The sequence below is a fragment of the Nerophis lumbriciformis genome, linkage group LG25, assembly GCF_033978685.3.
Source record: "Nerophis lumbriciformis linkage group LG25, RoL_Nlum_v2.1, whole genome shotgun sequence".
Lineage (NCBI taxonomy): Eukaryota > Metazoa > Chordata > Actinopteri > Syngnathiformes > Syngnathidae > Nerophis > Nerophis lumbriciformis.
In genome coordinates, this window is record NC_084572.2 from 25639303 (window position 1) to 25655107 (window position 15805).

The window sequence follows — 15805 nt, forward strand, 5'->3', positions numbered from 1 at the left end:
AGTAAATTAGAATATTTTGAAAAACTTGATTTATTTCAGTAATTGCATTCAAAAGGTGTAACTTGTACATTATATTTATTCATTGCACACAGACTGATGCATTCAAATGTTTATTTCATTTAATTTTGATGATTTGAAGTGGCAACAAATGAAAATCCAAAATTCCGTGTGTCACAAAATTAGAATATTGTGTAAGGGTTAAATTTTGAAGACACCTGGTGCCACAAACTAATCAGCTGATTAACTCAAAACACCTGCAAAGGGCTTTAAATGGTCTCTCAGTCCAGTTCTGAAGCCTACACAAACATGGGGAAGACTTCAGATTTGACAGCTGTCCAAAAGGCAACCATCGACACATTGCACAAGGAGGGAAAGACACAAAAGGTTATTGCTGAAGAGGCTGGCTGTTCTCAGAGCTCTGTGTCCAAACACATTAATGGAGAGGCAAAGGGAAGGAAAAACTGTGGTCAGAAAAAGTGTACAAGCGATAGGGATCACCGCGCCCTGGTCAAGATTGTGAAAAAAAAAACATTCAAAAATGTGGGGGAGATTCAGAAGGAGTGGACAGCTGCTGGAGTCAGTGCTTCAAGATCCACCACCAAGAGACACTTGAAAGACATGGGTTTCAACTGCCGCATACCTCGTGTCAAGCCACTGTTGACCAAGAAACAGCGCGAAAAGCGTCTCACCTGGGCTAAGGAAAAAAAGAGCTGGACTGCTGCTGAGTGGTCCAAAGTCATGTTTTCTGACGAAAGCAAATTTTGCATTTCCTTTGGAAATCGAGGTCCCAGAGTCTGGAGGAAGACAGGAGAGGCACAGGATCCACGTTGCCTGAAGTCTAGTGTAAAGTTTCCACCATCAGTGATGGTTTGGGGTGCCATGTCATCTGCTGGTGTCGGTCCACTCTGTTTCCTGAGATCCAGGATCAACGCAGCCGTCTACCAGCAAGTTTTAGAGCACTTCATGCTTCCTGCTGCTGACCTGCTCTATGGAGATGGAGATTTCAAGTTCCAACAGGACTTGGCGCCTGCACACAGCGCAAAATCTACCCGTGCCTGGTTTACGGACCATGGTATTTCTGTTCTAAATTGGCCCGCCAACTCTCCTGACCTTAGCCCCATAGAAAATCTGTGGGGTATTGTGAAAAGGAAGATGCAGAATGCCAGACCCAAAAACGCAGAAGAGTTGAAGGCCACGATCAGAGCAACCTGGGCTCTCATAACACCTGAGCAGTGCCAGAAACTCATCGACTCCATGCCACGCCGCATTAACGCAGTAATTGAGGCAAAAGGAGCTCCAACCAAGTATTGAGTATTGTACATGCTCATATTTTTCATTTTCATACTTTTCAGTTGGCCAACATTTCTAAAAATCCCTTTTTTGTATTAGCCTTACACAATATTCTAATGTTGTGACACACGGAATTTTGGATTTTCATTTGTTGCCACTTCAAATCATCAAAATTAAATGAAATAAACATTTGAATGCATCAGTCTGTGTGCAATGAATAAATATAATGTACAAGTTACACCTTTTGAATGCAGTTACTGAAATAAATCAAGTTTTTCAAAATATTCTAATTTACTGGCTTTTACCTGTATATATATATATATATATATATATATATATATATATATATATATATATATATATATATATATATATATATATATATATATATATATATACACACACATCTCCTTTCAAGCCCACATAAACAACATTAACCGGTCTGCTTACTTTCATCTACGAAACATTAATCGTCTTCGCCCATCCCTTACCCCACATACTGCTGCCATACTAGTCCATAGCCTGGTCACCTCTCGCCTGGACTACTGTAACTCTCTCCTGTTTGGTCTCCCTCACAAGTCACTTCACAAACTTCACCTTCTCCAGAACTCTGCAACCCGGATAATCACCAGAACCCCTTCAATCCAGCACATCACCCCTGTTCTGCAGCAACCCAACTGGCTACCCATCAAACATCGTATCCACTTTAAAATAATTCTCCTCACTTTCAAAGCCATCCATAACCTCTCTCCATCATATCTCTCTGACCTGATCCATGTCGCCAAGCCCTCACGTTACCTAAGATCTTCTTCATCCATCCAGCTCACTGTCCCCTTATTTAAACTGTCCACCATGGGTGCCCAAGCTTTCAGCCTTTGCCCTACATCTTTGGAACTCTTTACCACCAGACCTTCGTAACTTAGACTCACTATCCCTCTTCAAATCAAGACTCAAAACACACCTATTCCTGACTGACTATTCATTGTAATCATCTTGTCTTCTCTATCTTTGTTGTTGTTGTTTTTATCCAATTGATTTTGTACAGTTTATCCAATTGATTTTGTACGGTGTCCTTGAGTGCCCAGAAAGGCGCCTTATAAGTAAAATATATTATTATATATATATATATATATATATACACACCGTATTTTTCGGCGTATAAGTCGCACCGGAGTATAAGTCGCACCTGCCGAAAATGCATAATAAAGAATCAATCAATGTTTATTTATATAGCCCTAAATCACAAGTGTCTCAAAGGGCTGCACAAGCCACAACGACATCCTCGGTACAAAGCCCACATAAGGGCAAGGAAAAACTCACCCCAGTGGGACGTCGATGTCGAGAAGGAAAAAAACATATATAAATCGCACTGGAGCCCGGCCAAACTATGAAAAAAACTGCAACTTATAATCCGAAAAATACGGTGTGTATATATATATTTTTATATATATATATATATATATATATATATATATATATATATATATATATATATATATATATATATATATATATATCATGGGTAACACTTTAGTATGGGGAACATATTCAGCATTAGTTATTTCCCTGCTCCCCTATTTCCCAGGCTTGTAGGGATGATATAGATTATTGTGTTTTTTCCTGACCTAACATATATAGTATACTGTATATATAGTTGACGCAGGAGTAGATCGAGCTTTGGTTTTTGGCAGAGATGAGGGATCTTGGGCTCGAAAAGGTGGGTGATCACTGCCATATAGAAGTCCACTCTCCCAGGTAAAATCTGGACATTATTATATTACTTTATAAATATACAGTAGTTGTTTGTACTACATCCCATTGTACTATCTAAAAAAATTGTTTTCTTTTTATAAGGCATGTTGGTTATTTTTTTACGGAGGGCAAGCACCAATTAAATTGATTTCAATTAATTTCAATGGGTGATGTTGATTTGAGTGTTTTGAGTAGAGAGCTCAGTCACAGAACCGATGAAGCTTGTAAGTGGAAACACTACCGTAAGGCAAAGTCTTACCATGTCTCATTACAGTACAACTAAAATGCATCATAATTGGACGTCTTGTCAACGTAATTATTACATGATAATGAATTGCGCAGCTAATTAATGCATATTGTTGATACAGGTCTCGTATCGCATCTCGTTATAAGTTGCAGGTGTGCCAAATGTGTGAGTACAAGAGGTTAGATCTCGGTGTAACACGCGGAACAAATGTCAAATCAGGTGAATTAAAACATGGCGGCGTGATATTCAACATGTGTACATGCAAGTGTAGGCTGCTAAAAAAATTAATTACCGTTAACAGCTTAGCCTGAAAGTAGCGGAGCAACAACGTGCTTTATCTCCCACAAACATGTGCTGATACCTGGGTCCTCCGTGCTTATCGGCGTCCCCTAAAAGTGCTGACTACCTGAAATTAATTTCCATTTCACATGGTTCCGCCCTGAGAGAGTAAGAATCCATCTGGCGGTCAGCGACGTCACGAGCTCATTGACTGCACGATTGAGATGAATCGGAGAGCAAAGAAGCACTGACGGCAAACATCCCGCAGGCCGCGGCCTAATCGAAGCCAGCAGTATTTAATCGCAGGGCTGGCAGGATAAATGTAAAAATGACCCGCTCAATACGTTTACCAGCCTCTCAGTTATCCACCTGCCTGGCCAATCACATGATTTATTCCCCATCGTATCTGCCCATTACATCGATAAGCAATCAGGCGGCTGTTTGCTATGCTGAACTAATGCCACCCGACAGCCACGGCTTAATTAGTGTTCCACATCGTTTCAGCAAATGCATATTGAAGGACTTTATGGAAATATACTTCTGCGCCAACCACGTTGTTCACGTGCCAGTTTGATATCGGCAGGGCTACGCTAAAACTATTCTACCTATTTGCACAAAACTTTTGTCAAAGTCTCTAAACGGGACTAAGAAAAGAACGATGGTGGATCTTAGTTTGCACTCGCGTTAGCACTGCCAGACTGAAGTGACATTTTTCATAATTCTTCAATGGCTAAAAGCACTGAGGGTGACAAAACTAGGGCTCAGGCTAGAGGTGCCAACATGACGGTGTGCAAGCTTATGCTGACCCAAATTTGGATTTTTGACTCGAGCTCTGATCGACTGCCGTTTCACAGTTTCACCTCGATCACCCAGCAGGCACAATATGTCAAAACAGCGTTGAGAACTTGTTGATGTTGCTCCTGATCTTGAGCAACGTTGAAACAATATGCTTTTTGACAGCGTTTAATCCATGTTGGGTTCTGACGTTTATTTGACCGTTGAATTTGGGTCCTTTCCCAACCAATATTCTACAACACAAATACAACGTTGAAACATGACGTTCAATCAATGTTGGGTTCTAAGGCAGGGGTGTTCAAACTTTTTGATTTGGGGGCCGCATCGGGCTAAAAATTTTTTGTCGAGGGCCAGAAAGCGGACTGCATGTAAAATAACTGTATATATTAGATATCAAGAATGTGTGAAGGTTCGACTTCTACCTTGTTTACTTTCGTGACAACATCCTTAAAGTTTTTTAATCAATAAGAAATATCAAGCGTCTAAATGCGCCAAACATGGATAAGTGTGGAGAATGTTTTGCATTTCTCCCATCATGCTTTGTAACGGACTAAAATGGGTGTAATTGTAGTTTTTTTTAATCTTTATTTATAAATGGTTGATTTATATAAGCTAGTAAGGTAAAGTTTTGTACCTGACAAGTTCCGGCTATCTTGCTTCTGCAGCCTTCTTTAGAGGTGTCACGTGATGTTAGCGTGACTTCATCTGTGACGTGTTATATGGATTGTTCCATCCCACCTGAAGTGTAGTTTTTTTTATGGTGAATGGACGTTTTTTTTTTATAATATCACAAAGTTCAGTGACTATGTCTGTTGACATTTTGTGTTGGTTGGATGTTGTTGTTTTTTACACCTTGATTAGGGAAGGTTGTTTGTATTTGGCCATAATAAATAAATGCTGCGCTTAACATCATTCAGAGCATAGTTACTTTAGTGACAACCTCCTTAAAGTTTTTTAATCAATCACAAATATCAAGCAGGTAAATGCGCCAAACATGGATAAGTATGGAGAGTGTTTTGCATTTCTCCCATCATGCTTTGTAACGGACTAAAATGGGTGCAATTGTAGTTTTTTTTTATGGTGAATGGACGTTTTTTTTATATAATATCACAAAGTTCAGTGACGGTGTCTGTTGACATTTTGTGTTGGTTGGATTTTTTTTTGCACCTTGACTAGGGAAGGTTGTTTGCATTTGGCCATATAAATAAATGCTGCGCTTAACATCATTCAGATCATAATTAAAGGACATTGACCAGAAAAACCCATGATGACCACTAGACGGCAACTAAATAGCAGGTTTAAAGATGTCAGACATTTAAATGAGTGCAAACTCCCTGCAGGCAAGATTCCTAATTAACTCTGTTGTCTCGCGGGCCAATTTGAAGACGTTGGCGGGCCGTAGTTTCCCACTTGATCTGAGATATACCGGTACTTACGGTTCTAAAGATGGGAAAAAATACATATTTTTGCGATTAATTATGAGTTAACTACAGAAAAGATGCAATTAATCCGGATTAAAAATGTGCATACTTTGACAGCCCTAAGATCAATAAAATATGTCATATACAGTGTATTCAAACATTTAATTATACAGCATACACATTTATATGTTTATGCATATTTTTATACATTTGTAAAATTTATAATATGTTATATTAATGTATTGATACTGTATTTGTCATGGGGTGGAAGGCTTAAGTGAATTTGGTAAAATTATGCAGCATTATCTATCTATATCAGCAGTATTTTTGTGCATGATGTATTTATTTTTCCAAATAAATGCCTATCCATTTTCGGTAGATTTCCATGCTAATTTTGCAACCCAAGGTTGTCTTTAGCGTGTGGCTTACTCAAGACAGTGAGCGTGGCCGTGGCGTTGATGGTTCTCTCAAAGTTGGATGCGATACAGGAGTATTCTCCCGAATCCTGGAAGCTGATGGGTTGAATCTGAAGGCTGCCCGACTGCAGCAGCATGAACCTGGGAACCTGAACAGAACCACTAGCCAACACCTGGGATCCTACAGAGAGAGGAGGCAGGTAATTAGCCGAGTGTAAAGTTGAGAAACGGGGTTATTAAAAACAGTGTATGGTATATACATGTTTCTGTGGGGGTTACCTTTCCTCCAGGTGATGGCCGGTTTGGGAGCGCCGCTTGTTTGGCATGTAAACAAGGCCGTGTTGCCTTCAGTGACGGTTTTGTCAGCCGGACGTATCATGAACGTGGGAGCAACATCTGAAATCCAGCAGAAAAAAAAAAAAGTTGACAAGTGGAGAGAAAATTATGACGGAAGCGATGTCTACAGTGAAAAAAACACAAAAGATGACTGCTGATCTACGCACGCCACAGCAAGAGAAGAAGGGGAGTGGGAGTGATGCACTGTGGGTAATGATTCTCAATTTCAGAAATGGACGCTGACTCACAAACCCACATGGAACAAAGAAACTATCCAGTGGAAGGAAGGAATTGATCAGTACTGCGATATAACACAAAATTATATTGTCAGGAGACAAATCTGTGTTTTTTTGCAAACAAACAAAGAGAAATTGGCAACAAAAAAGAAAATTGCAAACAAAACAACGGAGTTGAAATATAATTACTGCAAAACAAATCCAAATAAAAGTTAACATTAAAATAAATTTTTAGGTTGCAAATTTTCTTTTTGGTTCCAGAAAATTTTTTGAGTGGTTGAAAATCGTGTTTTTTTTGTTACAAAACATTTTTTCGGTTCGAAATCGTTTATTTTTTCTTGTGAAATGTTTTTTTTTAATTTTAGTTACAAATTGTTTTTTTCAGTTCCTGTGTAAATTGTACTTTTTGGTTACAAATATTTTTTTTTGGTTAAAAAATATTTTGGTTTGCAAAACATTTTTTAGGTTACAAATTGTTTATTTGGTTGCATATCTTTTGGTTTGTAAAACTTTTTCCGGGTTACAAATAGCTTGTTTGCAAATGTTTTTTTTTTGGTCACAATGTAACTTCAATCTTGTGGGCGGAGCCTCTTCTGAATAATATGTTAGAAGCCTCTTCTATTGGTCAGTTATTAGATGATTGGTTGGCCATATATGGGCGTGACTGCTGAATACTGACCACACCCAACACATTTTGAGAAAAAATACCAAAGACAAAAGGGTGGGCGATACCTTAACAATAAAAAGGCTTCTAAAAAGATTGAAGTTGACTCAAAACCCTAAAAAATATAAAACCTTACAAATTCAATAGGTCCTTATGTCCCATTGCATAAGGACTCCCTTCGGGAGTCCTTTTGCAATGGGCCATGCGTGCCCTAAAAATATTTGTAACCCCAAAACATTTGTAACCACAAAATGCTTTTATTTTTTAACCTATTTTTGGGTTTGCAATTTTTTTCCCATTGCAAATCCTCTCACAAGATTAAAATTGACTCAATACCCTCCATCCATCCATTTACTACCGCTTGTCCCTCTCATGGTCGTGGGGCTGAAGGAGCCTATCCAAAGAATTTAAAACAATACAATAATAATTAAAAAAAACTAAATATTTAAACATTTTATTTACAAGTACATTTTCAGTGTCATACATTGGTCATAATGAAAGTATTTCTTGAGTTTATAAACAATTAAAAAAAATTAAAAAAATTATGTGATGATAAAAAAAAATTGTAGTATTGACTAGATGCGGCTATTGTACTTACTATCATTGCAAATAAAAAATATGGATGTAATCATTGTAGTATTGACTAGATACGGCTCTTGTACTTGGTATCGTTATCAATCGATATATGTATGGATCCACCCATTTGTTTACATTCAGGAGCGCAAGCTTGCTGCTAGCGGTTAGCTATTGTATCCTTTTACAATGTGTAGTGAAACATGTTTAGCTATTCCTCATCCTGCAGAGATGATACTTGTAAGAAACGTACTTTATTTGTCGCCATGGAGGCAAGGATTCGTGATTTAGAAGTAGCTAAAACACTACAGAGAGACGTTAGCCGCTAGCGAGCTATGTTTAAACGCACCGCATGCAGAGTAGCGTTCCAGTGTTTATTGCTTCAACTTTATTGTTAGTTTTTAAGGCAAAATACGTCCATTCTCCCTCTTCTTTCTTCACCCTGTTTCTGCTTGCAAGTACTCTGTGCGCGTTGACTTGCATGCGCTTAGGTGCATATAAACAGCATTTTCACCACAGCGAACCATCATTTCCATGAAGAAAAAAAAAGTACCGGTATTTTTCCAAAGGCAGTATAGTACCTTTTTTTTTTGTTTATTACTAGCGTGGTACTTTATTAGTAAAACCCTGCACTGCAAAAAGTCAGTGTTCAAAAACAAGAAAAAAAAATAATACAAAAATTAGGGGTATTTTATTTGAACTAAGCAAAATTATCTGCCAATAGAACAAGAAAAATTTGGCTTGTCAAGACTTTCCAAAACAAGTAAAATTAGCTAACCTCAATGGACCCAAAAAGACCTTAAAATAAGTATATTCTCACTAATAACAAGTGCACTTTTCTTGGTAGGAAAAAAAAGAGACCTTTTTGCTCAATATGTTGAAAAATATTCTTAAATTAAGTAAATGCTAGTGTCATTATCTTGACATAATGATATGTGCTCGGCATCATGATTTTTTTTTTTCATGCTTGAAGTAAGAAATTATTACTTTAAAAAAGTAGTTTTATACTTGTGAGTGTTGATGACACAGCTTTGCAATAGTTGATATTCTAGTTTCAAGCATGTTTTACTCAATATAGGTCATACAATCTCAGCAACAAGCTGTAATATCTTACTGAGATCGTTTAGGACCAAAACCCTTAAAACAAGTAAAACACTAACATAAAGTCTGCTTAGTGAGAAGAATTATCTTAACAGACAGAAAATAAGCAAATATCACGCTTATTGGAGATATTTAATCTTACTTAGATTTCAGTTTTTGCAGTGTGTTTGGTTGCATAAAAAGACACACATTGCACATTTCTCTCATAAGAATGTGTCTTAAATTGGGATTGAAAGAGAACTCTCACTCAAACACTGGTGTTGTTGCTCCCACACAAACTTGTGAGATAAAACGTAAATGTTGCAAAAGCTTGAAAAAACATAGTGAAGGCGTGTTAACAATGTCGGCTGGCAGGAAGGTGGTAAGAACAATGGCCGCACCTCCTGGCTGACACACCAATGAATGGAGACAAGTGAAGAGAGGATTGTCGTGTGTTTTTGTCCACTGTCAGACGCACTCACCCGAGACGAGGAGTTGCGTGTGGCCTTGAGTCTCTCCTGCCGCGTTGCGAGCGACGCACTGGAATATTCCGCCGTCACCCGGCTGCACTCGCCGCACCGTCAGTCCGGCTGCCCCCGTGACCTTGTAGCGAGGGTTGGCTAGCTTGGACAGAGGCACCGCATCCTTGTACCATTCTATCCTGGGCTGTGGCGTACCTGCACATGTATGTGTGTGTGTGTGCACAAAACAAGAAAGACATTTCTTACAGTATGTGTGGAGGTACACTATATTGCCAAAAGTATTTGACCACCCATCCAAATGATGAGAATCAGGTGTCCTAATCACTTGGCCCGGCCACAGGTGTATAAAATCAAGCACTTTGGCATGGAGACTGTTTCTACAAACATTTGTGAAAGAATGGGCCGCTCTCAAAGATTTCCAGCGTTGAACTGTCATAGGATGCCACCTGTGCAACAAATCCGGTCGTGAAATTTCCTTGCTCCAAAATATTCTTTGTTATAAGAGAATTTAAGAGTTTGGGAACAACAGCAACTCAGCCACAAAGTGGTAGGCCACGTAAACTAACAGAGAGGGGTCAGCGGATGCTGAAGCGCATAGTGCAAATACTTTCTGCACAGTCAGTTGCTACAGAGCTCCAAACTTCATGTGACCTTCCAATTAGCCCACATACAGTACGCAGAGAGCTTCATGGAATGGGTTTCCATGGCTGAGCAGCTGCATCTAAGCCATACATCACCAAATCCAATGCAAAGCGTGGGATGCAGTGGTGTAAAGCACGTCGCTACTGGACTCTAGAGCAGTGGAGACGCCTTCTCTGGAGTGATGAATTACACTTTTCTATCTGGCAATCTGATGGACAAGTCTGGGTTTGGAGGTTGCCAGGAGCACGCTACATTTCGGACTGCATTGTGCCGAGTGTGAAATTTGGTGGAGGAGGAATTATGGTGTGGGGTTGTTTTTCAGGATTTGGGCTTGGCCCCTTAGTTCCAGTGAAAGGAACTTTGAATGCTCCAGGATACCAAAACATTTTGGACAATTCCATGCTCCCAACCTTGTGGGAACAGTTTGGAGCGGGCCCCTTCCTCTTCCAATATGACTGTGCACCAGTGCACAAAGCAAGGTCCATAAAGACATGAAGGACAGAGTCTGGTGTGGATGAACTTGACTGGCCTGCACAGAGTCCTGACCTGAACCCGATAGAACACCTTTGGAATGAATTAAAACAGAGACTGAGAGCCAGGTCTTCTCGACCAACATCAGTGTGTGACGTCACCAATGCGCTTTTGGAAGAACGGTGGAAAATTCCTATAAACACACTCCGCAACCTTGTGGACAGCCTTCCCAGAAGAGTTGAAGCTGTAATAGCTGCAAAATGTGGACCGACATCATATTGAACCCTATGGGTTAGGAATGGGATGGCACTTCAAGTTCATATGTGAGTCAAGGCAGGTGGCCAAATACTTTTGGCAATATAGTGTATATGGTCCAAAACTATTTAGGGGATTAAAACAGTGTATTCACATCCATATGTAAATTGGAATGCATGGTAGCAGAGGTTCGACACTCAATTTACATGGCGGCAGCTGGAGGTAGAGTCTGAGTGAGAACGGGCCGCATTAAATATTTAGTTCAGAATCATGTTTTAACAGCGTTACTAATTTGCGAATACTTCCACCAGCCGCAGTAGAGAATGTAAAAATGACACATGCTGTATTAGTGACAAACAGTAGCCATTAGGGAACTCCTATTACGCTCCACAGCAGATTGGAAAGGGCAGAATGTCATTACTCAAAACTCACTGTGTTATGAAGGATATGATGCTACAGCTGTCACACAGCAACTTGACACACAACAGGTGAATAAAACACAACTACTAGTGGAGAATAATAAGCAACCGGTGAAGGGCAGTGATGTTTTATACATTTACTCTGTTGGATTTGCTCAAAGGGGAACTGCACTTTTTAGGGGGGAATTTGGCCTATTGTTCACAATCCTTATGAGGTTTTTCTTTTTTTTTGCATAATAACTTGTACAAATTGGCTCGTTACAGGTGGCTAGCAATGCAGCTAATTGTGAGCAATCAATTCTACCTCTATATCGCTTTAAAAATGCATATACTTCATTTATGTGTAATAACCATGCTGTAGCGACATTGTTATTGTAAGAGCGAACACGGAGGAACTATTTTTGTAGCGCAGTAACACATCGGTGTGCTACGGTATTAGCCGTAAAAGCTAACTACGGAAAGAGATATGCTAGCTTTTGTGTCAGCACCCGAATCGCGTGAGTTTGTAATGCTCAACACACTACAATACGACACCAATCTGTACTGACTGAAAAATATGAAGAATCATATTACAGTATGTGGAAAGTATTAGCCCACATTTCATGTTTTGTTTGTACACAGCTAGCCAGTAATAACACGTATGATGTCAATATTATAAGTGACTCACTCGATGGACGTTTTTTCCCGCTATATTGGGTAAGCGCTCCATTCATGTCAAAATTTCTTGGCTCCATTTAAAGCAGGGGTGTCAAACGTACAGATCAGGCCCACAAACAGGTTTTATCCAGCCCCCGGGATGAGTTTGCTAAGTATAAAAATGAGCCGAAATTTTTGAATGAAAGAAACTGCTGTTCTAAATGTGTCCACTGGATGTCACAATAGCAATTCTTTGTTTCTTTGTAGATGATGCTACATATGTAAAAAAAAAACCAAAAAAAACACATGTTAGTGCACCAGTCGAGGAAAATTATCAAACTACATAAATAACATACTGTAATTTGATTTTGATATAATTTTTTTATCTTGATAGATTGAAAATGAACACCAATGAGTTGACTGATAAACATCATCACATCATTTATTCAGAAAGTATAAATAACGACAAATAAAGATAGAATACTATTAACCGCAACATGGAAGTGTTAAAAAACAACAACAAGCACAACAACATTATGATTTGTACATTTTCAGAATGTGCTTGTTCTATTTTTAAACAAAGAAAACAATCTGAAGTTGTCTTTATTTTTAAGTTATCGTGCCGTGATTTTACCAGTCCGGCCCACTTGGGAGTAGATTTTTCTCTATGTGGCTACCGATCTGAAATGAGTTTGACACCCCTGGCGGAAACAAATATAGCAATAGGAATACAACTTGTTTTTTCTTTAAAAAAATAGTCAAATAAAAGTAAAAAGTATGTTCTATTAAAACTACTCTGACAAGTACAATTCATCCAATAAAAAAAGTTACGTAAATAATGTAATGGAGTAAGTATAGCGAGTTTACTACCTACCTCAGCTGTAATTATTAGGATTGATCCACCCACCCCTGTTTATGTTCAAAAGCTCTAACTTAGCATGTCTTCTCGTATCCTCCTATGGACTGTAGTGTAGCATGTTTAGCTATCCCTTGTCCCCTAGTCTTCCAGTGATAATGTTACTTGTAAGAAATGTAGTTTACAAGCTGCCATGGAGAGGATGATCGACTTATAAGCGGCTTAACACTGTGGAGGGATGTTAGCCGAAAGTTAGCCAGGACTCTACACGATTGTTTGCTGCTGTTCGGACAAATTGATATTGAATATTGTATACTGTAGTAACACAATATACACACTAGACTATTGAAGTCAGAAGGGGGCCAGAAAATACGTCGTAGGTTTGAGAGGACATCCATTACATTTCTCCACCCACACCCAAAAATAGAAGAAGTAAATAGTATGTTGGCCTAAGTTGAGGATCTTAAGTGTTGTCATCAACACATTCAAATGACAACATTGAGGTGTGTTGTGTACACAAACATTCCCATTGCATCATATTGGAATACAATTAAAAACCATTTGACCTCACGTCCGTGAAAACTTCCCCACCATCTGACTTAGCTTCTTTCTCTGCTCTCTGCCTATAAATATGAATGAGGACAAAATGGCTACTAATAATATATTGATTGGAGGTTCTGGCTGGTGGGCTGTGGGTGGCAGGGCCAGCTAAAAAACACAATGAATAAAATATATAGCAGGGAAAATGTAGCGTATATGAGTTCCAACCTACCTGACACATACGCCAAATGTGACAAGCATGGGGCTAATACAATTACTGTCACTTGTCCATGTGTGTGTGTGTGTGTGTGTTTGTGGGTGGGTGGGTGGGTGGATGAATGGGTGTGGGTGTTCCACTGTAAGAATTCAAATTTTTTCTTCTATCCATTGGTGTCAAAGTTTCACAAGCTGGCGTAAACGTATTTTTCACCCCCTGCTTGCCACTTGTCACTCTTCTTCCCAGCCGCCATTGGTCTCCCGTCACCCTGAGGAGGCTATTTCATTACAGGGGCGGGTTATTGAAGAGCAACGTCAACCTGCTCGCTGTGCGTGCGTGACAAACACAGCATTGTACTATTTTAGTCATTTATTATTATCTTTTTTTTTTTTTTTTTTTTGCCGTGTCCACTTCCTACACGTTTAATCATCTTTGCATAATCCACATTAAAGCAGCTGTCATGAACAATGCTGGATGTCACTGTGTTTAATCTGCTACCATTGCTGAATGCACTTAGAATGTATTATAATACATTGAAGTACAATAGTACCTCAGCATACGTCTTTAAATGGTTCTGTGACGCAACCTGTACCTTGAAAAAATAAAATGAAATCAATTGATGAAACTGTGCTTGTACCCCTACCTAAAACAGCACAATTTTAACATATAACATGCCTTTTAAGGAGAAAATCTAACTTTTAGATAAGAAATATTTTAAAAACAATACAATATAATGCACTAGTTTTATAAAGTAATGTAATAATAAAGTAGATAATTTACCTGCGATTATGGCATAAATATTAATCACGATTAGTTTGATTGATATCAAAATCACGATTAATAACACTATTATTCACTCATTTGAAAACATGAGTACCATATTTATTGTACCACCAAAACTCAACTTTAAATTTCATTTAAAAAAACAACCAGCTATAAATTAGTAACAAATAAACAAAAAAAACAAACAAACAAACAAACAAACAAAAACAAACAAAACAAAAAATATATATATAATAACTATACATTTAAATAATAGCAAAATGAAAACATAAAATGATTTTTTTTTCCCGTTTAAATGTTTTTCAATTCAATTTTTTACCTTTTACATTTATTTTGCCACCATAAGAGTGTTTTTTGTGTCTTAAATATAATTTAACAAAATGTTTGCTACAAAACCAAAACCAGTGAAGTTGGCAAGTAAATCGTAAATAAAAACATAATACAGTGATTTACAAATTCTTTTCAACCTATATTCAATTGAATGGACTGCAAAGACAAGATATTTAATGTTCGGACTGAGAAACGTAATTTTTTTTTGCATAGTAGAGTTTTAACTTGCACTTACAGATGTAGCGAGGAACTGTAAATACTCAAAAGTGGTTTTCTGAAGTGTTCCTGAGCCCATGTGGTGATATCCTTTACACACTGATGTCGCTTTTTGATGCAGTACCGCCTAAGGGATCGAAGGTACGTAATATCATCGCTTATGTGCAGTGATTTCTCCAGATTCTCTGAACCTTTTGATGATATTACGGACCATAGTTGGTGAAATCTCTAAATTCCTTGCAATAGCTCGTTGAGAAATGTTGTTCTTAAACTATTGGACAATTTGCTCACGCATTTGTTAACAACGTGGTGACCCTTTTTCATGGAAGCTGCTTTTACACCCAATCATGGCACCCACCTGTTCCCAATTAGCCTGCTCACCTGTGGGATGTTCCAAATAAGCGTTTGATGAGCATTCCTCAACTTTCTCAGTCTTTTTTGCCACTTGTGCCAGTTTTTTTTAAACACGTTGCAGGCATCAAATTCCAAATGAGCTAATATTTGCAAAACATAACGTTTACCAGTTCGAACGTTAAGTATCTTGTCTTTGTAGTCTATTCAATTGAATATAGGTTGAAAAGGATTTGCAAATCATTGTATTCTGTTTTTATTTACGATTTACAAAAGGTGCTTACTTCACTGGTTTTGGGTTTTGTAATTTAAACGCAAAAATCCTCACAATTATTGGTGCAATACATATTTGTTATTTAGAACGGTATTTCAATTCAAAGCATAATCATTTTGTAAGTGTATCATTAAGGGCTTGAAGTTCAGTATTTCCGTGATATTCTGCGTTTAACGGCAGATTATTTTCTATTTTGTACGCAGTTAATTAGTTCTTTTTTTTAACTATATCCTTTTAATGATTG

At 38.2% G+C, this 15805-nt stretch overlaps 1 protein-coding gene across 7 annotated transcripts in view; it reads right to left on the bottom strand.

Annotated features, from left to right (window-relative positions):
• LOC133621737 (protein sidekick-1-like) overlaps positions 1-15805 on the bottom strand; it is a 782002-nt gene that overhangs the window by 215670 nt on the left and 550527 nt on the right. For all 7 annotated transcript variants that reach the window (XM_061984042.1, XM_061984041.1, XM_061984043.2 and 4 more), the window contains 3 exons: positions 9572-9766; positions 6480-6596; positions 6214-6381 (listed from right to left, as the gene is read on the bottom strand). In XM_061984042.1, coding sequence (XP_061840026.1) covers positions 6214-6381; positions 6480-6596; positions 9572-9766 — 480 coding nt within the window. The remainder of the gene's footprint in view (positions 1-6213; positions 6382-6479; positions 6597-9571; positions 9767-15805) is intronic.